The sequence below is a fragment of the Scomber scombrus genome, chromosome 4, assembly GCF_963691925.1.
Source record: "Scomber scombrus chromosome 4, fScoSco1.1, whole genome shotgun sequence".
Taxonomy (NCBI): Eukaryota; Metazoa; Chordata; class Actinopteri; order Scombriformes; family Scombridae; genus Scomber; species Scomber scombrus.
Genome location: NC_084973.1, coordinates 1881821 through 1907321, shown reverse-complemented (window position 1 = coordinate 1907321; position 25501 = coordinate 1881821). Strand labels below are relative to the sequence as shown.

The 25501-nt window shown below is 40.9% G+C and overlaps 3 protein-coding genes across 3 annotated transcripts; 2 read left to right on the top strand and 1 right to left on the bottom strand.

Annotated features, from left to right (window-relative positions):
• The first annotated feature begins 841 nt into the window (after positions 1–841).
• ppp1cc (protein phosphatase 1, catalytic subunit, gamma isozyme) lies at positions 842–5807 on the top strand. The gene is made up of 7 exons (XM_062417421.1): positions 842–1200; positions 2885–3016; positions 3211–3441; positions 3679–3783; positions 4045–4268; positions 4636–4770; positions 5059–5807. Exons 1-7 carry the CDS (start codon positions 1146–1148, stop codon positions 5146–5148), a joined length of 972 nt encoding a protein of 323 aa, XP_062273405.1. The 5' UTR covers positions 842–1145; the 3' UTR covers positions 5149–5807.
• Positions 5808–6263: 456 nt separating this feature from the next.
• On the top strand, positions 6264–14510 carry pptc7a (protein phosphatase targeting COQ7 a). Its single transcript, XM_062417802.1, has 6 exons — positions 6264–6779; positions 7983–8162; positions 9822–10020; positions 11768–11891; positions 11993–12122; positions 12272–14510. Exons 1-6 carry the CDS (start codon positions 6578–6580, stop codon positions 12328–12330), a joined length of 894 nt encoding a protein of 297 aa, XP_062273786.1. The 5' UTR covers positions 6264–6577; the 3' UTR covers positions 12331–14510.
• Positions 14511–15164: 654 nt separating this feature from the next.
• Positions 15165–25059, bottom strand: rad9b (RAD9 checkpoint clamp component B). Its single transcript, XM_062417082.1, has 12 exons — positions 25026–25059; positions 24615–24685; positions 23854–23991; positions 23594–23708; positions 19713–19812; positions 19196–19302; positions 18900–19006; positions 17936–18000; positions 17547–17669; positions 17050–17174; positions 15894–16126; positions 15165–15315 (listed from the first exon to the last, which is right to left on the bottom strand). The coding sequence occupies exons 1-12, from the start codon at positions 25057–25059 to the stop codon at positions 15178–15180; spliced, it is 1356 nt and encodes a 451-aa protein (XP_062273066.1). The 3' UTR covers positions 15165–15177.
• Between the last annotated feature and the right edge of the window lie 442 nt (positions 25060–25501).

Genomic DNA, 25501 nt, shown 5'->3' with positions numbered 1-25501 from the left:
GTACTCAAAGGTTTTTGCACATATTTGGCTAGTTCCAGCAGTACCGCTATTACTGTTAATATGTAGTAATAGTATTAACATAAAACTAGTATTTGTAGTTTAATAATCAAACTACCACAAGGTAGGTAACTAACACAAGGTTATATTGGCACTAACACACAGTAATAGTAAAAATTGCAGCAATCAACAGTACATCTCAAGATTACATATGTCTATGTTAACAAATAATACCTGCTCAAATAATTATAAACATTTCTAATATAAAAAATGATATTCCTCATTTTATTATTAACCATTATTGATTATGACTTTGAATTTAACTAGTGGAGAAATGCCATACTCTCTCCCTCCCTCCCTCCCTCCCTCCCATACATGCCAAATTTGGGAATTTTAGTTGGAGAAAAAATAGGTCATGTTAAAAAAAAATTACCAATTAAATACATACATAACTTGACAGTGGAATGCACGAAGTGATGAGATACATTAATAGGAAATAAAAATAAAAATATATCTACCTTGATTAAATGAAGTAGGCAAAAAATAATAAATTAACAATCAAATATATCCAAATGAATCAGTATATCCCAAAAAGGTTCAGAGTATCTCTTGCTGGCTGGTTTTGTAGATGTTTTTACTGCGTTTTTCTTTTCACGAAGGCCTCTGTTATTTATGTACTACAGGATGACGCTTAATACATTTCTGCAGTGGAAGCAGCTGCTTTCTGAACAAGTCAACAGCACTTTCCTCCATGTTTACGCGGTCAAAGTCCTCCTCCATCCAGCACGGCAGGGGGCAGCAGCGGACCAGCTACCCGCAGCTGGCTGTTCAAGGTGCGGCAGAGAAACACTGAGACGGGGCACCATCGCTAGCTGACGGGTTGGCGTTTACATTTTTAGTCATTGTTTCTCCGCAAAAGCCAACCTTGGATGTAAACAGCCTCCAACGTGTTATGTCTAAGTAGCTTATTAGATCGTTCGACGTGTCCGCGAGCAGCTAAACGGAAGCAGTACCGCGCCGACATCTTTCACCGAAGCTAATAGCGGATCGCTAATGCTAGGAGAGCTAGCGGGCTAGCTTTTTACTAGCGTGTTAACGGTTAACGCCGAGACCTACATTTGACTGATTTCATTAACGGCGAAGCTGCAATGGCTGATGTTGACAAGCTCAACATAGACAGTATCATCCAACGACTGTTAGAAGGTAAGGAAATTATTATATACTACTTAGAAACCACTTAAATGATCTGCATGCTAATGTGACAAACGCGTATAGTATATAAGTGGCTTTATGTTTATCACCGTTCTGTAAAACAACAAGCCGCAGTAGCTAGCTTGAGGCTAATTAGTTATTCCTCGAAGTTAAACGTCATTTTCGCCTATTTTGTATTGGGTTGACATTTTAAACGACAAGGGCACGACAGTACGTGCACGTAGTGAAATACACACAACATTTCACACACAAACACTAACATTTAGGGTGACCATTTCCATGACACCAAAAAGGAGGACATTATGCAGCATATCAATAAATTACTATGGTGTACATAGGACTCTGGTATACTCTTATTTATAGTACAATTTTGAGTGGTTTAAAGATGATGTTTGTGTGGCTGAATAGGAAAAAATATTAAAGTCAAGTGTTTGTTAACAATATTTGTATTTATTCAATACATTGTGGTGTTCAAAAAGTGACCACTGAGATGAATCTTTTCAAGTGCAGAGTGCCACAAAGCATAACATGTGTGGACTTAAATGTAAACAACAATTAACAGGTAACATATATAATTTAAAAAAATGCTTTTAAAAAAAGCCTGAATAACCTTTTATATAAACAACAAAGGAGATTGTAAAAAACAAACAAACAAACAAAAAAACATTCAACTGCTCAAAAAGCATAGCATTTGTAAAGTGCTTCAGTCTTTTGGGGACTTGTCTTCAGTGTCTGTGTGTGTGCAGCAGACCTGTCTTTAAGCAAACTCCACATTCACCCTCTGTAGCAGCTCAGGATCAACAGCTGTTGTTCCTGTACCGAATAGGGAGCGATGACGTTCTTGCACAATGCCTTGGCTTTTGTTCGACCACAGGCCATCCCTTTAGCTGTGGGCGAGTCACTGAAAATCTCCCGGTCCACTTTCATGCCGCAGTCTAAACTTCTGTAGGACTGGTGATGCTTTACAGCATGGTACACCTTGCACAGGCCCGCAGCGGTTATCTTGTCATCCAGGAAGAAGTACCTGCCGCACGTTTATTACTTTTATGTTTATCCGTACCCGCATGCCGTTCAATTGCAGCTTTCCCCTGACTACTTACGTCGACATCACATCGACAAAGTGTGCAGAAGCCATGGAATGAGTCTCGACTGCTTTTCGTTATAAATTCATGCTCTTTTATCCATTCAGAATTAAACGAGGTCTTGCGTTTTGGCATGATGCTAACTTTCTGTCAATGTCATGCCGCAGCAGCACATGGACCCTTGTTTACCTTTTTAACCAATGATAAGCAGATTTGTATCTGACACCGTCACACCGCTCTTAGCCAATCATTTGATATGTTACTGCGTTGGGGGCATTTTTTTACGGTCTATGATTGGCTATTGCGCTGCAGCCCAGCAAAGATGAAAAAACTCCGCTCTTCAAGCCTAGTGCCTCAAAAAGGAGGACAAATACGTGTCCGGCTTGATGCTGCGCCGGACGCCGGACAGGGCATTAAAAATCCGGACTGTCCGGCCTAAATCCGGACACCTGGTCACCCTACTAACATTGCGCACCCAGCTCTTTTACTGTCCACCATAAAGATACTGTTATGTTACCAGCCATTTCCAGCTGTGCGTAACCGTATGTACTGGTTTTTGTCGCTGACTACTTGTTTATTTTGTCTGGTTACAGTCAGAGGAGCAAAGCCTGGCAAGAATGTGCAGCTGCAGGAGAATGAAATCCGTGGATTATGCCTCAAATCCAGGGAGATATTTCTCAGTCAGCCCATTCTTTTGGAGCTTGAAGCCCCTCTCAAGATTTGTGGTAAGTGAGATTTGTATTTATATGTGTAACTCTCAGGAAATAACGAAGCAACGATGGACCACAATTGTGCATCATCTTATGAGAAGCATGACTGGTTTCATTTTTAAATTTCACCAAAAGGAGATAATGGAAAAGGCATGACTCCAAACTCGCTAGTATATAATTTTCTTCATGTATTTCCTCTCTTCCTGCAGGTGACATCCATGGGCAATACTATGACTTGCTGAGGCTGTTTGAGTATGGGGGCTTCCCTCCAGAGAGCAACTACCTGTTTCTGGGAGACTATGTGGACAGGGGGAAGCAGTCTCTGGAGACCATTTGTCTTCTGCTGGCCTACAAAATCAAATACCCAGAGAACTTCTTTCTGCTGAGGGGAAACCATGAGTGTGCTTCAATCAACAGAATATATGGTTTCTATGATGAGTGTGAGTAATGCATATGGAATCTAATGACTAAACATGAATTGCAACATTGCTGGCTACAGTTTTGTCTGATGTCCGTTTTATGGTTTAAGTGCACCTAGCAGAACACACAATGACTGTTTAGTCTTTACGCTGGGTCTCTATGGATGAGTGAGCTGTTTAGAGGAGTTTTAAATATGTGCAATAGCAGAGGAGGAAGTGTTCTGAGGTAACCATGAATTTCTTGTTTTAATGTTTTAGGTAAAAGGAGGTACAACATCAAACTCTGGAAGACTTTCACAGATTGTTTTAACTGCCTCCCTATTTCTGCCATTGTTGATGAGAAGATCTTCTGCTGCCATGGGGGTGAGTTCTCTTTTTTATATCTAAAAAACAAAATTTGTTAAAGCTGTTTATGTACAAATGGATTTTTTTTTTTACCATGTTTAACTCTGGTTGGGCTTTATACCAAATGTCCAAAGTAGTCCACCTTTGACGTCAGCTCCTCATTGTCCTTGAGCCGTGCTGTCTTTGCAGTTTGCCGACTGACGTCGGCCTTACCCACGCGTGATAGGTAGTGGCCCCTGATATCAGTGTTTATTTGTATTTTACTGCCTTTGTGCGCAGGACTGTCACCTGACCTTCAGTCCATGGAGCAGATCAGACGCATCATGCGACCCACTGATGTTCCAGACCAGGGTCTGCTGTGCGATTTGCTCTGGTCTGATCCAGACAAAGATGTAATGGGCTGGGGGGAGAATGACAGGGGTGTGTCATTTACCTTTGGCTCAGAGGTTGTGGCCAAGTTCCTGCACAAGCACGACTTGGATCTGATCTGTCGCGCCCACCAGGTAATCACAATCACCTCCGTCATTAGGAACAGGAACAGGACTGTGTGATCTGGCTGGATGTTGATAGTTCACTGAACACATTGAACATGCAGATACAGTGATACAAGGACAGCAGGACATAACATATACTATGTAAAGAACTGGCACACATACTCTGTACACAAGACTAAACCTGTCACTCCTCACATGCTTTTTACAACATACTGTATAATTAACATGCTTTACAGAGTTTTTGTCTAACTGTCATCTGGATGCACTCAGTAGTATATTTATACTTGGAGGTGTTGTGTTTATTTCAGATTAGCTCGTTGTGTAAAATCTTTATGTACAATTTATATGGTGAGATTTTCTGCTATCTGACTTGCAGGTTGTGGAGGATGGATATGAATTTTTCGCAAAGAGGCAGCTTGTGACTTTGTTCTCAGCACCTAACTATTGTGGGGAGTTTGACAACGCTGGTGCCATGATGAGCGTGGATGAGACCCTCATGTGTTCTTTTCAGGTGAGTTGCTTTCATTTTGATTTTAGAATAATATAATTTGCAATTCATATGGTGTTACATAACTTGCACAGTAAGAGGAAAATGTTGATCAATTGAACAATGACTGGACGGTGATAAACTTGCTTTGTTTTTGGTTTTGGTTTTTTGGTACAGTAATTCATTTTGATCAATTCAAACATTGGCATCATAAATGTCCAAAAGTGCAAAATGAAGACTTCTTTAGGTGTGTTTTTACAGCAATGTGCAGTTATCTCATTTTTCTCTTACGATTATTCTTATATTCTATAGATTTTGAAACCAGCTGAGAAGAAGAAGCCCAACGGCAGCCGTCCGGTGACTCCCCCTCGCAATATGGTCACCAAACAAGCCAAGAAATGAAGGGGTGGGGGGGGTTACAAATGTTGGGAGTCTCACTCCACTGTTCTGCTTTCGTCTTCTGCATTTGAAGGATTGGTTATTCTTCATGCTGCCAATACTGAAAAGATATCCACTCCTACCAGATGAAAGCAAAATATTTTGTTGTTTTGTCCACAGGGGTAAATTGATATGTCACCATGAAAACCTCAGGTGTTTTGCACTCCATTTTGCAGCTAGTCTTTGCCACATATGACTGTTCAATCAGGAAAAATGTAACAATACGGCTACTTATGCACAGGAATGCCTTGTTTGAAGCTGTGCACAGTTTTTCCAGTTTCTTTCATGTGTTATTCATCTGTCATCTTTTTTCTCACTGACAATAATGGGTATTAATGGCTATAAAACCAATGGGGGAAAAGTCACAAACACCTGTTTACTTATGTAAAACTTTATTTACAACGAATTTACAGTCAGTGTCATAGAACATTGACTCCACACTCTGCATCCTCACATTTTTAAACAATACTCGTGCTAAATTAAACCAATAAAGAAGCACTCTTGTAATGTCTAAATCTTTCTAATAAACTTTGACTGTATTTTAGGGGGAAATTTGTATCTGAATGTCATTTGTTCGTAAACTGTTTTGCTTTTTAAAAATCACAATACAAAGTGAAATGCAACATTGTAAATTGCAGTGCCTTTTGTTCCCAAAGAAAACCTCATGAACAAAGGGGCTCCCATCCGGTAACTCCCACAAGGGGGAGACAGACTAGTACAGAGTGAAGGTCTGCTAGAGTAATGGGCAGATTGTTAAGAGGTGTAAAATGTTGTATATTAACATTGCCACAATTTTTTTAGGAATTGGCTATTTCCTCTAATTATTTATCCAGCATTAATATTACTGTGTTTATTTCCATTTGTCACCTTTGCTATTTGGACTTGAATTGTCGTTAAAACTGTGTATTATGTCACTATTATACATAATAGTATTCATTCCGCACATTGTTTATCATTTCTCAGGAAGAGGCTGTCTGAAAGCGATATGTCCTTATTAGGAAACGTAGATTGCGTAATAATACGTGACGTCAGAGCAGTCACAAGACCTCACTCGCTGAGAGAGGAGTGCGTGAGGCCACAGCGTAGAGGGCAGCTGGGCCACATTTTGTTATGTAGCGTCTCCAAGACACAACTGTGCACCATGGCCGCAGAGAAACAGCGTTTACCGGTACTTTGGAGTGGAAGAGGCGACTGTTGACTGTGATATTTTTCTTTTATTCTTCAGTTTTCACGGCGCAGGAATAAAAGCTCTCCCGAGGCTACTGTGTTTATAGTATATCAGCGGGAGGCATTGTCTGTGCGTGGCGACTGTTGTTGTCGGCATCGTGTGCTCACGTCGACGCTAAGCTAGCGCGGCTGCTGGCTCGGTCGGTCTGCGTGGTGGGACCTGGTGATGTTGTCCGTGCTGTCGTACGGCAGATTGGTTGCCAGAGCTGTCATCGGCGGACTCTCTCAGACAGACAGTCGCGACTACAGCCTGGTGACGGCGAGCTGCGGTTTCGGCAAGGATTTTCGTAAAGGCATCCTGAAGAAAGGGATGTGCTATGGGGACGACGCGTGCTTCATAGCCCGGCACAGATCCGCGGATGTTTTGGGTAAGCAGCTGGTTCGTTTGCTGTAGAAACATTTAACCAAACAGTGTGACATGCTTCTGTGTAACAATGATAGTGGTGGGGAATGACAGGTCAAAGGTCATCCTGTGTATTTTGAATACTAACATTATTGTTTCATTGGTGTGTAACACTATTATACAATTCAGGGTGACCTCTGAGTGATGAGGAGTGCCTTCACTTGGACTTGCACACTACTAACTTCATTGCACATAAGTTATTTTGCTTTTGTTGTTTTTTTTCTTGTATGTGTGTGCAGTTCAAATCTCCATATAATAAATATTTTAGATTATAAAAATAAAGCAGTCTGTTGTATTGAAGGTTGATTAACAGCACTCAGCTCAGAGGCCTTGGTTTCTATGGAGTGAACCTGTTACTTAACACCTCTGCAGGACTGTGCAGCTCCACTCGATGTGTCCGCTCATGCACACACAGCAAATCGATAAGCACAAGAAAATATAGAAATCAGGGCATCCTTTTACCAAGTCAGGTTATATTTAGGGGTTTGATTAATTGCAAAAGAGGCTAGTGTGCCTCTGTTCTGGCACAGGCTGAGGAGACTGTTAGGGACCATCCATGTATGGTCAGCGGAGCAGATGTCTGTGTCCCTTCCTTTCTAGGAAAAATCTTGGACCTGGCCAAGTACTCCTATGAGAACAAGCACTTACTAACATACAAAACGGAGCTGTTGCTATTGAAAGACTGTCACAGGCTTCAGTGGAAGATTTTAATGCATTTTGAGGATGGCAGACTTAAAGCCACAATATCAGTGGGCTTAAAATGCACTGTTAAAATAAGGAATTTCTGTATTTAATTAGATAGTCTGTTTAACATTATCACAATTAACTGAAATGATAGGTCAAAGGCGAGTTCCTGATAAATGTATTCAAATATTCTGTGACATTTCCTTGATTTCTTGAACAGCGTCTTGTTTCTATACTGGACGTCCTTTATTGCATCTTGGTGAAAGTCTCCATTGTTACTCCTCATTGTGCAACTGCATGGCATTGTTCTTGTGTCTAGCAAGATCCTCAATTGTGCAGCAAGTCTGAGAAATGTCGAAAATCCTCTTAACCTATATGTCTCAACAGGAAAAATGTGTGTCCTGGTGTGGTTTCAAAGCATGTACAAAACAAAACAAGAATATTTCTATCTTATCTTATATCTCAACAACACATGTGTTTGTAGGTGTGGCAGATGGAGTAGGTGGTTGGCGGGACTATGGCGTGGACCCGTCGCAGTTTTCGGGTACACTGATGAAGACGTGCGAGAGACTGGTCAAAGAAGGACGTTTCGTTCCCAGCAACCCTGTGGGAGTCCTCACGAGCAGCTACTATGAGCTGCTGCAGAACAAAGTGCCACTACTGGGTGAGTGCACCCACTGGAAATGCAGTCAGTGTCTGTGGCGAGTCGGTCGTGCCCACTTCAGCTGCTTCTAAAGGCGCATTAAAGTAATCTGGACTCTATCATTGCATTATGAAATACTGTTTCTGTCAATCAACACTTCTGCTCCTGTCCAGTGTTTAGAAGAAGCACCACCTAGCTCACTTAACTAATCCCAGACCATGCCATGCACTCTGCTGGACAGCACAGTTCAACCTTTACAATAGAAAGGCTGTTTGTGTCAATGAAATGGTACCATTTTCATGTGGTTTGGATTTGAGTACAGCATTTAGAGCTAGGTTGTTTGTTTAGGTCGGTTCAGTTTAGTGGTCGGGTGGATGGTAGATTTTTGCATCGTGAGTCAGAGAACAGCCAGATCCCATTAAGAAGTTCTGGGAATGTCCCAAGTCCCAGCCTGCCCCATGCAGTATCCTTCCACAACCCCTTTCCTCCTCCGTTCCACTTTCCAAAAAAAAAGATCCAGCACAATCACATCAGACAACAAATGTTTTAGAAACAGATCTTTGTCTCTTTTGAGCGTCAGTACTTTTCCACCCCGTTATCACATGTGTGGCAGGGGGAACAACACGGTATTGTGCTCCTCCTTCAAGGCAGAGGGAACGTTCTTGAGGACGACAGTGTGCGTGTGTGTGTATGAATGTGCTGCTGGAGAGAAAATACAAGAGAAAGGGAGTGAGTCACCGTTGCATGAGGGGGTTTTGAAGGTTGATCCCAGAGAGCATATTTTGGTGTGCCAGATGAATCAGCAGCAGGGTGTGGCCGCACGCTGTCCGACTGCTCCACCAGCTCATGTTTCCTCTGCATCTCCCAGATGGTGGAACTCCAAAAATTCTTACAACCGCTGCACTGATTGTGGCACGTCAAGTTTGTATATTCAAGCGAACCCCATTAATCAGCCTCCCAAACGCACATTAGATAGGCAATTCCATAAACATCAGGTAATTTCCAAACAGTGCAGCAGTGGAAAGTCGAGATGAAAAGGAAAGTTTTTAGTGTGCTCACAGCTTTGTGTTTATCCAGGGACTTTTATATAAATGATGTACTAAAATAGAAAATCTGAACCGCAAATGTCACAGTATTTTTTCATTATCGACCTTTTCACAGAATACATTTTTTAGCATGTCATAGTGGGAAAAACACAGGTCCACATTATAAAATTAATGATGGCTAAATTCCATTTAGCTGCCTCAGTTTTAGAGTCCTGCTATTGTGCGTGCTGTCACACTGTCATGGCAACATCTGACCAGAACAGAGGCGCTGCTAATGATATTAGTTACACCTGGGCTTTTCCTACTGTGACATGTTGATATGTCTGCTGTGAAAAAAGCCTATTACAGGAAACAAATCACAGCGGCTTGTGACAAAATATTTTTGCCACAGTATTTGCTGCTAAACATAAATTACCCACTACGGCCTGCTCATGAAATATCGTGTTCTGCAGCTTGTCATGGATGTAGCCAGCAGTAACTGCATGAAAATACTGCCAGACACATTTGTTTGTCCTGAATCAACTTGACTGACATTGTAATCCAGCCTATTTGCATTTTATGTGTCAGGTACTGAAAAACATTGCTTAAAATTTGCATTGAAATTAAAGGTAACATGCTCTGTGTGTGTCTACAGGCAGCAGCACAGCCTGCATTGTGGTATTGGACCGCCAGAGTCATCGGCTGCACACAGCCAATCTGGGAGACTCAGGCTTCCTGGTGGTTCGGGGAGGGGAGGTGGTTCACCGCTCTGATGAACAGCAGCACTACTTCAACACACCCTTCCAGCTGTCCATCGTTCCCCCTGGGGCCGAGGGGGCCGTCCTCAGCGACAGGTGAGACATTCATGTGCACACTGCCTCTCACACACCTGAAACTGGTCTGCTGCATATGGAGGTTTGTACTTCACTAGAGTGTCAGATGAATATGTAAACTAGCTTTGAGATCATCTGTGTTTTGTACAGCTGAATTCAGCTGACACGCAGACATAATAAAGACGTTAAGCCTCACTGTGCTTCCACAGAGACACAGCGTGCTGCAGAACATTTTGTCATTCGCAGCAGTGTTTTGTGAATGTACTGACTGTCCTGTGCTCAGCTGTAGTACAACAGGGTGTCAGAGTCCACATGCTGCAGTGTCTCATTTCTGCAGTGTGCCAAGCAGCAGCACAGTAGATGTCAGTAGACTTCAGGGCGGGCGTTGGATGTTTGCCAAGCTTTCCCTCTTACCCGGGTCAAAGTCTGTGTGGGCTAATAGGCAAACTGAGTCCACAGCCAATCCTGCACCAGCAGGCTCAGCCACCTTTTCACTCGCTCAGTCTTAAACCAGGCAGATTATTTTTGAGCCTCTTTTTAAAGTTTTTTTTTTTGAAAAAGTGGCGGAAAATGAACCACAGATGAACCTGAACTGCATGTCATCAAGGGCACAGTATCAAAGCGTTTTATTTTTATATCTTGCAAATTACCTGAATTCAGTCTAATCCAACCCACTATAAATTCTAGTAGATATTGGGGCTTTAATGCGGTTCTTGAAATGACACTTCATTTGTGCGTTTTAGGCATTTAGTTGAAGGATTTACCCAGAGTGATTTATACTGAGTGCAACAGCAGATTAAGCTTCCAATCCTAGATCACTAACATAGCAACCAATAGAAAAAAGTGCACGGGTCAAAGCTGAAGTACTCTAAGGTTCTTTTTAAAAAATCAATTATTTTTAACTCTTAGTATCCACTTAATTACTGTTTGCAACAAGTGCAACATTGCTGGCCCATGAATGAGCTCATCCTCCAGCATGGTCATCAGACATGAGAAAAACATGTCACATAACATGGCTTTTGCATGGCTATAAGCACATGCATTTTACTGGAGATTAAAGAGAGTTTGCCCATATTGGCATATTTGTGGCTCTTCAAATAGTGGCTTTAAAAAAGGGTTCTGTGAGATCCAGGGCATCAGATGAACTGGACAGACTGTCCCTGGAGGGCTTGCTTTGGCTCAGTGTGATATGATGCAGTACAGACAGTTTGTAATTTGGCGCCGTCCAAGAAGTGAACTTGACACTGGCAGACTAACTTGGTTCTTTCCCTCGTGTATTTGTAGCACCCATGGTCATAATGGCTGCACCTCCATGGGGAATTAATTGGTCCAGAGTGTCCTTTCAAAAACTCTTGTGTGATGATTTATCCCATCCTGGACATGTGATGAAGGTTCTGTCATGAGTAGCCAAGGTGAAATATGAGTAGCAATTTGGATTCCAGCCTCATAATTTTTGTCAGTACATTTTCCCACCCATTAGAGTAATCTGCAGTAATCAGCGTGGATTCCTCGAGTAGAGGAAAGCTGGGTTAGAAGGCCCAGATTATTCTGTCAGGTGCAGATTTCCTGTACGGGGGCGTAGGAGACAGACAAAAGGCTTAAATGTGACAAATTAATACGGTCACAACCTTGTTGATGCTAGTCTTCTTAATTTCTATTTTTAGTGTTCACTGTGAGACAAGATAAGTTAAAAATCTGAATCACTTAAACTCCTAAAATCATTGCATGCAGTGAGTTTACTGTGTGTTTTGTATGTGTGTGTCTGCAGCCCTGATGCCGCAGACAGCTCTTCCTTCGACGTCCAGCTGGGTGACATCATCCTCACAGCCTCCGATGGGCTCTTCGATAACATGCCTGACTACATGATCCTGCAAGAGCTGAAGAAGCTCAAAGTAAGTCATGCTGAATCTCAAACAGATTTGCAGACATTCGTGAAATCTGAAATACTTTGTTTGGAATATAAAGTTCAAGCCAGCTTTGTTTCACTCCTCAGAACACAAACTATGAGAGCATCCAGCAGACTGCCCGGAGCATTGCAGAGCAGGCGCACGTTCTGGCGTATGACCCCAACTACATGTCGCCTTTTGCACAGTTTGCCTGTGACAACGGACTGAATGTCAGAGGTAAGTGTCTCAGTTTTACATACAGCACGAATAAACTGAAGCTTATGTCCTGATGTGAGGTTTTATTAGACTGAAGTAGAACAGTACACAACATTAATACTTTGACCAGCACCATCCTAATTCTCTGTGCTTCTTTGCTTTCTGTCCAGGAGGAAAGCCAGATGACATCACGGTACTGCTCTCCATAGTGGCAGAATACACCGACTAGAGTCTGTGTGGGACTGTGACTTAGGGGGCATCTGCCTCTGCAGGTGATGGACTGCTTTGATTCCTGCTGGCCAGGATGAAGGACTGATGTTGGATGCTTCCCCCGCATCCCCTGGCTTTATTCTGCCTCAAACCCCAGCTGACAATCACTCCCTTCAGCCCCGCCCCTAACCCTACTCCAAAAAAAACCTCCTACATGCCCACTTCTCTGTTATCATGTGTATCAGAGAGTGGCAGAATAAAAAGGAATGGAGGACTCTTGGCCAGGCTGCAGTGTTGGCATCTTGCCACTGTTCCAGTCTCACTGGATAATCCTATTGTCCGGGATAAGCAGTCATTGGGCACGTTGTTGATTTGGGCACGGAGGAGGTCGAGATTCAAAGATGGGGCAGATGTAGCTAGCAGGCGCGAGGTGTTCGACTGTTTAAGCAGCCCCATGCTGGGCTGCCAGAATGGAAAGATTCAGTCCATCAGTAGTGTCAAGAAAGGAACTGTACAGGAAACAGCAGCATTAGGGCTGAATAAATGGCCTGCTTTGTGCAAGCGGATGTTCCTGATGATACAGTGATAGTTAGAAAAAAGGGCCTGGAACCTTGTAAGTGTTTGATAATATGATGTGACTTGTGTGCTGTTCTGGGATGTTTTGTTGAGTGTTTGCGAAAGAAGTAGTGTATGTGACGTTTATACATTTTGTTTAGTTTCTTGGGGTAAATTGATCCAATAAGATTTTATGAAGAGCGGCAGCTGCCTTTTCCATACCAGTGCGAGTATTGCACACATTTTGTTACTTTGTGGCTGTTAGAAAGAGGCTTATAGTTCAAAAGCCTCTCAAAATATATATTGTGTCAAACTAATGCCCCCCTCCCCTTTAATCTCACAGCTGCTGCTGAAGTCTTGATTGTGATTACATGTGATGTGAGAATGAATGTGTGTATGCGTGATGAATGCACTCATGTCAGTGCATCTATTGTGAGTAGTATCAATGAAGTGAATGTGAAGGTGACAGACTTCTCCATATTCACTGGGCTGAATTGGTCTCATAGCCTTAAACGCACAAAGCTTAAGAAGCATATCTGAAAAAAAGCGCAACACAGTGGAAGTTGGTCATGTGACCAAATGTATTTTTGTAATGTCTTTGTTCATTGGGATTGGACTGTTCACCACATCAGAGTAGCTTTAGAAACTGTTGTTCACAATCAGAGTTTCCTTTCCTCCTTTCCTCCCCTGCTATAAAGCTCCAAATGGCACATTCAAAAGTCAGGCCACTGCAGGTTTCATGTGAAAAATGGTTGCCATGTTGCTTTTCCATCACTACAGATTTGCACTCTGCATTTACCAAAACTTTCACCCACAGATAAAAAATATTTCTTAGTAAAGTCTGTATTTTGTATAATGTTGCAATGATGTGCCTTGTATCAGGTGTTGTTGATACTGGCAAACATAATTCCTTAAACCCCTCCGAATATGTGGCAGGTACTGAGCACAAAGCCTGAAACTGTTAAATAGCCATGAGAGTTAAAAACAGCTTTCCCATCATGCCCTGCTGTCTTAACACGAGACCTCTTTGCCTACAGTATGTTCAACCGTTTTTCTCCTGAAATCTGCTTTTGCGCACCATGTCAGGAGCTGAGAATTAGTGATAAAGCCATCTCACGCTTAGAAAATCCTCCCTGTGGATACTCAGATCACTGTTTAAAATCTGCACTATCTAATGAATGGACTGTTTCCCTGCTTTATCTGACATGTTCACACTGGAAGACTGCAGTGTCAGGTATCCATTTGAAATGGGGCTAATGGGCTTAGATGCAGTCAATGGTCAAAATGTGAGCTTAAAGCATTATAGCACTGAGGACAATCTAAGCAGCCTTAACTATATTACAAAGCAATTCTCCCAGTCAGATGGTACTGCCACTGTGGGCTCTGTGGTTTCCTGCTTCCTGACTCACACCTGCCCTCACTCTCTTCCCTGTCATTTCCCATCTACTTCATCTTCCTCTTACAAAAACAAACTTTGTTACAACCAGAGCATGTGTGTCTATGTGTGTGTGTGTATATATATATATATTTATATATATATGTATATATATATATATTACACATAAACAAACTAGAGATTGAAGCTCTGTGAAAAAGCATTTTCAAATCTGAACAATATTTAAATAAAGAGTTTAGTATTTATTATCCTGTTGTATTTGATGGCTGTGATGTGAGTGTTTGATTAGAATGTTATCTGGCATGTTTGAATATTGAACAATATGCTTCATAGGCGTGTTCCCCACAGGTACGAGCTGGATGCCTCCAGGGCAGAATTTTGCCATGAAGTTATCATCACCTTCAGCTCTGCATCTAGTGAGTTTACCTTACTAAACTCAGGATGTTGTGCAGGCAAGCGAAAAGATAGGCTCAAGAACAAGATGTACGATTTGTGTGTGTTACTCCCACATTCCTCAGACATCAGGCAGACTACTGTTACTGTCAACAGACAGGTGTGGCCAACGTCGTGTTATTGTAGACAAGACCAAATAGTCATTTTCTCCTCACATACTATGATTAATGCTCTCTCCCCACTGACACACCAAAACAAATTCATTGATGCATACTTTGATAATTATAAACAATCTCTTGTATTTCCAAATGATCATTGGAGAAACTTGACACTTTGTAAACAGTTTAAACAAGAAAAGCAAAATTTTAGCTATAAAAATATGCTTAAAAACTACTTGAATCGCAAAATACATTAAATATAAATGAATCATCCAGACTACAGTTTATAACGTTGTGGCCGACTATCAGATGCATTCCAAAGAGGGGAGATGAGAGTTGAGCATTGTTTTTAACAGCTCTGACCTCAGAGTGAAGGGCTTCTTGTACAGTCTTCCTCCATCTCCTCTTCTGTGTCACTGTAACATGCCAGGACAGGCAGTCTGGCAGCACAACCATCGTCATCCTGCTCTGAGGACACGGCCCTGAACAGGAGGGAGCAGATCTACAGGACAAAAAGAGATAACACGTGTTAGTGTACACCTTTATGATAAGTTGCCTTTTTTCAGGTTGCTCAATCCAGTCAATACTCAGTGCAATTAAAGAACATTTTAAGTGCTGAGATAGTGTTAAGTGGATGATTTTAACTAACTAAACCCAGCGGGTCACTAGAAACTTGACTGACAACAGGATACTAAAACCAAAACATTCAGTATGGAAAAGCAGTACAGCACAAGTTAAAAATAAGACAGGGAATAAGTCAAGTTATAGAAATAAATATGACTGATGCCAGTAAGATGTTTGGATTCATTATGTTAACCTGGAAAATGGACTTCTCATCTCTCACATCCAGTGTCACCTTGCTTGTTGTCTTTAGTCACACCTCTTAGAGTGAGGCATTATGGCAGTCTGGGCATACTTTCAATAGAGGTCAAAGTAAAACTCTTCAAGCACATTGGCACTTCACAATGCCATCCAACCTGTCAAGACTGTAAATCATGGAAGCCTTGGGGGAGCAAACAGAGGCCATATGGACTTCTCAGTGAAAATTACAAAACAACAGGGGGGAGTTGTTATTGTTACCATGGAGGAAGCAGGGGTTGTGGTGGCGCTAGCGCAGGCCTCCGCAGGTACATCAAGTATGTGCGAGTCGTCAATGTGAGGCAGAAGCTGCATCATAACGTCTGGGTTGAATATAGGGCTGCCCTGGCTCGATGCGACCATCTCGGTCATAGCAGGAATATCCAGGGACTTATCCGAGTCTGCCTTGCGTGAACCCACAGGTATCACAGCACACCTGAGAAAACAAACAACACCTGTATGCACAAGCAGCATTGTCATGTTCTATGGCAGTAAGAGATTATTGTTCCTATGTGGACAACATAGGGAAATCACAGTATGTCTCAGTGAAATCTGACACCTGAGGTTGTGGATTAGTACTGTGCCCTGTGTGCAGAGTTTGTTATACCTACATGTCTGACAAAGAAAGAGATGATGTTATTGCTATGAAATGGAAAAACTAGGGGCAGAGAAAATACGAGAGGTGCACAAAGGCCAGAGAGGAAGTTTCACACACCAGTAATAACTGTGAGGTTGAAATACAGAGCGCCTTTTAAAAAACTGTACATTTTGACCCTGTTTTCTCCCTTTAATAATAAAAAAAAAAGTGATGTTAATATTAAAAATCACTTGTAGTTTCAAGTTTGAGGTAGAGTGTGATCAGTTGTTTTAAGGGGTTTGTTCTGGTACATTCAGCTTCCAGAGGAATATCAGGAACATCATGTTTATTCACCTCTACAAAGACATTCATGCACAGGGTGTGTATCTCTATATAAGCTGATACTGAAAGTGGCTTTAAGCGTGGCATTAGCAAATAACAACCCTATGCATGTAACAACACTTCATGTCATAACCCTCAGAGAAGCAAACAGACCAGAAGTAAAAAGAGGAAACCCACAGGAAGGGGTAAAGAGCTGCTTCCAAACTGTCTTCAGATGACCTCAGGCTCTGTGCTTGTACTCCAAAAGGCCCTGAGGCAGCAGACAAACAAGTAGTTTTTTTAACAAACATGCCACGAATAACAAAAATACACTGCATGTGAGAAGAAAAGGCCTAAATGATTGATTTCAAAACAGAGAATGAAAGAGTTGTCGGGACAGGAGCACTGAAAAACCATCAGGTCACTGATGTCACTGAAGACTCCCTGCAGTGCGCACAAGCAAACCAAGCTACAAATGACCCAGATGTTCAGCAGTCCAGCTGGGACTGGTGTGACCGGATCCGCCCAGAGCCCAAAGCACAATACAACACAGGGAGACAGTTAGCAGAGGAGGACGAGTGACACTGGCAGGACAGCCAAGTAGGCTAGCAGAGTGGAGATGAGGGGATTACAGACTGTCACACTGACAAGCTTCTAACCTAACCCCACATGTCCCGGGCTTGCCCTATTTATCTCTTTTACAAGGCTGGCTGCTGTAACACTATGCACTCTTAGGAAGCTAAAAACAGCCAATGAGGGGAAACTGCATTGACTGAGTGCCAGGAGAAAAGCTCAGGTAGAGCAGTGTGGGAAAATTCAATTATACTCGGTAATACACAGTCACTGCAGATCTGAGAAACTAGGCCTGCACACACTTCAGTTGTGACAAGAATGCTGCAAGCTCAAAATTTGCACTGTAGGCAGAGTTAGATTAAAAACAGAGGATTGTAACCAGTGTGGTGTTTTCTTTTTTTTACCTGAGTGGGGTCTGGGCCGGGGTCTCTGTAGGCTGAGAGGGGCCCCTGCTTTCAGAGCCAATGAGAGTAGCCAGCACCACCGTGGCCTCCAGCACCATGTCCTCCACAGAGAAGCACACAGGCCTACAAATAACAGTGACTGAATTCTAATGACTTGAATATGACTGCTTTTTCATTTCACCAGTATCTTTCACCATATTCACAGCCAATAGAAAATCTTACATGAGCACTTGGGAGAAAATTATTGGTAATAGAAACAGACAAAATATTTTACTGTGTTTTGAGGTTGGCTGGTGTTAATTACGCTCTCAGTGTGGAGTCTGGCGTTGGTCTCTGTAATTTAAGACATGGAAGCCACTTGAACTAATCGTTATGTCAAGGAGACTTACTTTCCTGGAGTACCGAAGTGGACCAACACCGGCAGGGAATGTGACTCTGCAAAGGACAGTAAACCCTGGAAAAATAAAACAGCAGAGGCCATAGCTGAGAACTGCTTGTGTGCACCCAACCCCTTGTTTGAACCCTTTTATTTTAAGCATGAAGTTATAGCATGTTTACAACAATCAGGCTAAAGAAAATATCAATGCTCAAGTAAATTGAGGTCGACTAAAAGTTAAAGCCGGGTTTCTAATCCATCCAAACCCGATTTCCACTTCTGAGGGAACCAACAGGAACAAGAAGACTAGGCTGGCTAATGAGGAGCCTCACAGCGGGATGTCGAAGAGACATTCCAAGACATGAGGGACAAGAGTTGTGGGCGTTAATGCTCATTAACGGGACTAACGCAGTTCATCCAAATTTCCAAATGGCCAACCAAGTCTGTTCGCTGCTTGTTTTCAAAGAAACTTAAGTTGGGGTTGTGCTCATTTAGACACTGTGACTAACCACATTGGATTACTGCTCATGCCATTCTGGAAATAACATTATAGTTTTCTAAGATCCAGTGATTTGCAGTTACTCAAAATAAAGAATAGTTAAATAGTTGAAGGCTGACTGGAGTGAAACCGGTCTTTAGACTGAAAGGTACACATTTCTTTAGCAACCATGAAATGTTGTAGCCTGTACTTTCTGCAGCTCATCACTTTAATTACTTTTTTCTATGTAGTGGTATAAAATGTCACACTATCTTTGCTATAAAATGGGCTACAGCACTGAGGGGAAAGTTCATATGAAAATGATACAGAGAGTTCAGTATCCAGATCACAGGCTCAGAAATATGACCTCTTAGATATGAAATGACCCCGGAGAGCCACTCACACACACACACACATACCACACACATACGCACAAGAATACACACACATAATATTCTCATGTGACACGATAAAAAGAACCTCCAAAAATAACCGTTACCCTCAGCTCCTTCAGACAGAATGTTATGTCCGAGTCCCCTCCGAACTGAAAGTAGTCAAACTCGTCTGGGTGTAAGGACATCTCGGTGCATATCATCTTCATGTGATCTGTGAAAGAAGCACATCCAAGTCAAATAATATCTGCGCTGCATTTTATAATGTTTGTTCAAATGTGGTTGAAGAATTACATGGGTGATTTTTACAGTCAGTTAGTTGTCAGAGTGACTTTTAATCTGTTTATATCTGTCACTGCATTGATCAGAGTCTGAGCCTAATCACATTGTAACATTAGCTCACCGTCTCCCCCCTCATAGTAATTTTTCAGACTGACATTCAGGGGACTCATGGACAGAGTGATTTCCTCCTGAGACACTGGGAAATGCATCACCATATCACCAAAAAGCCTGCAGGAGTTGAAAGCAAAACAAACACAAACGAACACAGAATCAACCAAAGCCATGAGAAAGGGAGCTTTATTTTCATGCTGTAGTACTGCTGGATGACAGCATTCTTCATTTGAGAACCTTTTGATTTGAACCATTATTATTATGTCCTCGTCATTCTGGTTGATTATACTGAAATGAAATGAACTTGTGTATCTTTCGGGGTTTGATCTGTCTCCTGGAGTCAGCTGAGAGAACAAAATGCTCAGCAGGTAGCTATCATACATCTTATACATTCCACAATAAATCCACTACTGCCATAAAGGAAAAAAGAGCTACAATGGACTTCTAAGCCAAAACTCAATCATAGAAATATGCTCCTAGTTTTAAGTGCTGCATTTCTTACACTAACAGACTGCTGAGCCTCTCACCTGGCTGGAGCCTTCAGCACATTGGGACAGAGGTGTGAGGCAAATACTGCCTGTAGAGCTTCACTTTCCTGGAAATACAGGTTGTGGGTTTTTGTGATGCCTGTTACAAAAGCAGAGACAGGATGTTTGGAAGACACTGCCACCAAGTGCTGACAATATGCAATACCATGTCTGCAGCATAATGTCAGTAGAGGTCATTCAAGGTAAAATAAATCTAACAGGAAAAGGTTGAGATTTTTAGAAACCTAGTATTAGACATAACGTGTGTCAGCATTGTTGCAATTTAAAAAAAAAAAAACTCTCATACATACTCATACTAAACCCATGGTAAACGCTCAGACTAGTTTACTGTTTTACTGGTGCATCTAAATTGATGAATATAATGGTCTGTGTACCATCCGTTCATTTACAGTTCTTTCCTGAGTTTAATTTTTTCAAAACTGTTCACACAGTACAGCTCAGTAAAACAGGTCATTTCACATCCAAAATGCACTAAAACAACAAAACTTCTCCACCAGAATCAACTCGTAAACCAGAAGACTGACAACACTGGTCTCCCAACAAGAAAACTAATTTCACAATGACCTAAAAACAAACAAACCATTTATTTAGCATAAAGCAACATTCCACAAAAACAAGAAGAACATTAATTCTTTATTGAACAGATTGTGCTACTTCACAGTTAATGTCACATAAATTAATCAGAAATATGCAATACAAAAACAGGATTTCTGCAAGTGTATTGCAAACCTGGCAGCCTGCTGTACCTTAGTTGACCCCCCGCCATGCCTAAACATCAGGATTTTACACAAGTAGTGTCGCTCCTTTAAGAAATAGCTCAGTGCGTAGTGAGTGTGGTGTTGAGGGAGGGAGAGAGAGCGAGAAAGAGAGATGGTGTGTGCATCTGTTAGCATAGATGTCCTGCAGTAACAGTGCAGTCACACTGCAGCTACCAGAGCAATCTGCTTGCCATCCAAGAACAGGCAGCGAGTGGGACAGTTTCTGCTGAAAACATGCAGTGAGACCCAAAGAGTGATGAGAGCAGCTGCTCACTAACAGCTACATGTGTTAACAGCAAAGAGCAAGAGGGAGGACAGACGTCCCACTCTGCTACTCTGTGTTGGCATTGTGCTGCAGGCTCATGGAGCAGACAATTTCAGTTTATAATTGTGCCAAATAATAACACACATAGTAATTTACAAATTGATTACAATGTGATTTTGCTGATGATAATAAAAGAGGTTCTTCTGACACCAGTCACAGCAGTTTAGCTTCTCCATGATGTAAGCACCCTGATGCAGATTCATTTGTCCTGAGAAAGTTTCTTCACCCTTATTGTGAGGCTGGACCAATTTGATCTGTTTCTATTACGGAAAAAGAGAGAAAGAGACTGAAATGAGAATGTTAGAATATATTCAGCTTGCTAATGATGCAACAACAGATGTCCTGATACATGATAAAATGGAAGAGGTAGGATTGAAGAAGGCCTTTCATATGCCAAGTCAATAGTTGTTGTTTTTAAATACACATATATACACCTATAAGTGCGGTATGGTTCTCATACCAAGGCCACTTACCAAAGGAACAAGGAGACACTGTTTAAATCATTCTGTATGTGTTAACATGTGTTTGTAAGTTCAAGGTTAGGTAAGTAATAAAGCCTGAGGCATCAGAACCTTTACAATGATTAGAGAATTTAGTCTTGAACACAGATTTAAAACATACCAATATCGCTGTTCTATGTCACTGATAAATGGAAGATGTATCCTTTCACACCAATATTTCTCTCTCTCAATGTTTCTTACCCCTGCAGATGAGCTGTTGGTGTCTGTTTTCTCCTCTACCAGATTTCCCAACACCTGTCGTCATAGAATAAAGACAGCAAGATGAGGAAAACTCACAAAACAGCAATGTTAATTATAACAATATACTGCTTACATGGGAGTTACTCAGACACATGAATCAACAAAATGATATTATGATCAATGGTAATGAGACATATGTGAGAAAATCCAGTAAGATACATGCAAATCTGAAAAGTAACACACGTGCATCATACCTCCGTGCACTAAATGATGCACATTTTTAAATAACTGCTGCATGGATCACAGCTGTTTGACTGAAAATGGTAATACTAAAACAAATTAGTGTGGCTTTTCTATTCAGCCAAAATCCTACATAGTATTATAAACACTGACAAAAGGAACATCGACAATTTAACACTACAAAATAAACCCTTGCTACAAATGAGCTGATTTGATCTGATCTAATCTAATGACCACAAAGTAAGGTTTTTACAGAGAAACATTTAAGTATTTCAGTCAGTCTCCAGCCACAAACACACTTCCTTTGTCATTTGTTTTTCTTGCCTGCAGATCACCAACTAAAAGTATAAAACAGCTGAATAAAGCTAGTTTGTTCTTACCATTTATGTGCTGACAAGGTTTAATATTTTCCAGCAGCTGATGGGCGTCTTCATGGAGCTGAGTTGCAGGTTTGACAGATGCACTGATGGTGTCCATGGTAACCATAATTTTAATCCAACCCAAAGTAAAAACAGCTCATATTATTAATTGGCTCCCATGACTATACATACAACATTATGGTTGGATAGATCTCAACAGTCATTAACTTCTCTTCCTCTCTTTGCTTTGGTAGCAGAAACAATGGCATTACTTTTTCCTTTTTTTATTTTTTTTTTTACATGCATGACATCCAACTAAAAAGCCAAAAATACTCACATCATACAAAAGGCATATATATATAACACACTCATTTTAAGCCTTAGTCTACTTAGGCAGCTGCGTGATATCTGTTATCCAGGATAGCCAATGTTAGACTAAGTGAATCCAGCTCACCCAATGAGAGCCAGATTGCGATGAACTTCTTTAATGATACAGGCCTCGGGTCACAGAAACAAGTTGGACACAGAATACACAGCAACCCAACAGTTATAGTGGTGACCCACTAGAGGGCGCATTGACCCTGTTCTACCAGTTAGGCCCTTAAGACATAAACAATACATACATTAAAGAGGTACTGTGGACTTTTGAGCTATAAACTAAATTAAATTAAAGTTCTGTGAAGAAACACACTAATGCTTGTGTTAATATTGACATACAGACGGCCGTTTGGTAGTTCTCTACATCATGAAATCTATATAAATAGTAAATGGCTAACACACGGCCACCATTGAAGTTGAGAGTCTGTGAAACAGTGCAGCCCGCCCACGCTCATTTCAAATACATGCTGATCGTTACAATTTTAACTTCAGCAGCTAACAGCGGACAGGGAGATTCCCTCTAGCAGGTCAGTGATGCTATTAGCTCCTGAGGCTAAAACTGTCTTCACATGAAAATAAACCACGTTAAATAAACCACAGACAAGTTTATTTAAAAATGAATTCTGGCTTGTTTAAAAGTTGTCACACTGTTTGTCTTATTATTATTGTAATTATTAATGAATGTTCTCTATAGGGGTGTCACTGAGCTACTCCTGCCCTCCTGCTTTGTTTTTTTAACATATTTCAAAATGATGCAGTGGGTGGAGTTAGGCTCAGGCATGGAGGTGAATTTACACTTTAAACAGACAAGTGTACAGGCCTGGTGCTCAAACAGCCCATTCACAACATTGCCTGTCTGTGCTTTAGCTTGACAGTGAGAATTTAATTTAACAGTCCTCCTGGATAAAATAATAGGGCATGATTTTCTTGGAATATAACGAATATTGAATAGAATATATTAATTAAATGATTGAATGATACACAAATGGACCAACAGAGCTGACAAAAGTAACCCCTATACTACTAAATGAGATGATAGTTCCTGAATTTTTTTCTTTAACTGCAGGCTGCTTATGATATAAAATCCAATGTTCCTTACCGTGCCTGCAGAAAAACTGGATCATCACTCTGTCCTTGGGAGTGCCGACTGATATCTGGCATCGTTCCACAGTGCGCTCAATGGATGCCAAACAACGGAAAAGTGACAGCACAGACTTCAAAAGAAAAAGACGTGTTTAAATTAAACTTATCATCACTAATTTTTGACCATAGAGAACATAATTATGTCACTTTTTATGCCTCAGGTCAGTTCTGGTTTGGTTAAACCTCCATTACTGTCTCCAACAAGACCTAATATACCTTCATGACCAGTTTGCATGTCATTGTTTCAGTGCCCTGCTCTGATACTGATCCTGGGCTGTAGTGCTGGAAGAACAGTGGTGAGAAGAAGAAGCAGGCGTATGCAGAATGAGCAGAATTCATCGATCTCAGCGCCAACTTTAAGACACAAAGAGACAGAGAGATTCAGTCAAAACACTGCTCTTTGCTGCTGACTGGAAGTAAAGTAGGAACAGAGAAACAAAACGTGGAGAAGACTCATGTATTAGAGGCCTCATATACAATGACATTTATTTTATTTTAACAAGAAGTGCAGGAGGGGCCAAATAATATTATCCCTCTAGGAGGAACAAAACGTCTTCCTATGCCCCTGGTTTATTAGTTTATTAGTTCATTAGGATCCACATTAGATGAGGCAATGATGTCAGCTAATCATTCTGGGGTCCAAAACAGAAAATAATACAATTTTACCATCCACAATTATATACATACATACTTTGTCTTACTTGTGCAGATTCATCATTAAATCAGAAATATTAAAAATAAAAATCCATCATTATATAAATCCAGTAGAAACAACATATGATCAGATTATCAAGCGAGGTTATTCCTCCACTGTCAATACTTACAGTTATTCTATTAAATACAGTTTAATAGTTTTCTTAAAATCGTATCTGGTGTTTATGTTGATAATGTGATAAGGTACAGAAAGTTAAAGTCAGGAATATGAGATAAGTATAAACAGTCTCTCTTCTCATAGTTTTAAGTTTTTTTTTGCTCACCCCTTTGACCGAGGGATCCAACCATAGCTCATCACCAATCCGTGACAGGGCATGAATGGCCTTTCCAAAGGCTGGAACAAGCGGCAGGGAAGAGTTAGCAACATTACATGTGTTACTATAACTTAAATAGACAGTTACTGTTATATAAATTAGGCAGACTGTCTTATTTGTAGTGATATTAATGCTGAATAGTATTCTAGCTAAATTGGGCGTTCAGCTAACTTAAATTAGCCAAGCTAGCATTATCCTTTATCATAAATTCATGTTTATGCTTCTTGTGAGCCGCTAAAATTGCTAAATATAGACGTGACACATTTTAAAATACTATTTCTTATCAGCAAATTAATAGTCATGTTAAGCTGGTCAAGTTGTTATTATTAATATCATTATTATTATTTATTTATTTTTTACCTTTGACGCAGTTTCCTTCGACGACACAGTTCATATCTGCTGATGTCAAATGTAGCTAGACTCACGAGCTCACCGCGAGGCAAACAGCGCGCGCAGATATACGCACATACGTTATTAAAGTTACATCATGGTACAAATGTGTTTACTTTTTTCATTGGTTATTCATTTAATAGGACATTTGCTTACAAATGCGCCAAAATGAGAAAAAAAATGTTTTCCATTTGTGGTTCCTGGACAGAAGCAGTTATTAAAGTAGTTTACAAGCATGTAAAGCAACATTAAAAAAGAGTATTCATTGTAAATAAATCATACAGGACAACTTAATGCTACACTTCAGTCCTTCATACCTCATTTCACCTTTTCTATTCAGAAAGGCTTTTTCATCTTAACTCTTAACAGTACTGTCTTCATGTGTATTGTAGTACTTCAGGATGATGAATGAAGTATGAAGTAAATTGTTTTGATTATATAGTTCC

Bases quoted from the DNA above. Each gene is read 5' to 3' on its own strand.
- ppp1cc (XM_062417421.1), top strand. From the start codon at position 1,146: ATGGCTGATGTTGACAAGCTCAACATAGACAGTATCATCCAACGACTG. The intron at 3,784-4,044 runs GTGAGTTCTCTT...CTTTGTGCGCAG, and splicing joins GATCTTCTGCTGCCATGGGG to GACTGTCACCTGACCTTCAG. The intron at 4,269-4,635 runs GTAATCACAATC...TCTGACTTGCAG, and splicing joins TGATCTGTCGCGCCCACCAG to GTTGTGGAGGATGGATATGA.
- pptc7a (XM_062417802.1), top strand. From the start codon at position 6,578: ATGTTGTCCGTGCTGTCGTACGGCAGATTGGTTGCCAGAGCTGTCATC. The intron at 6,780-7,982 runs GTAAGCAGCTGG...ATGTGTTTGTAG, and splicing joins CAGATCCGCGGATGTTTTGG to GTGTGGCAGATGGAGTAGGT. The intron at 8,163-9,821 runs GTGAGTGCACCC...GTGTGTCTACAG, and splicing joins GAACAAAGTGCCACTACTGG to GCAGCAGCACAGCCTGCATT.
- rad9b (XM_062417082.1), bottom strand. From the start codon at position 25,059: ATGAACTGTGTCGTCGAAGGAAACTGCGTCAAAG. The intron at 24,686-25,025 runs GTAAAAAATAAA...CGCTTGTTCCAG, and splicing joins CGAAGGAAACTGCGTCAAAG to CCTTTGGAAAGGCCATTCAT. The intron at 18,001-18,899 runs GTAACGGTTATT...TTATTTTTCCAG, and splicing joins TCTGTCTGAAGGAGCTGAGG to GGTTTACTGTCCTTTGCAGA.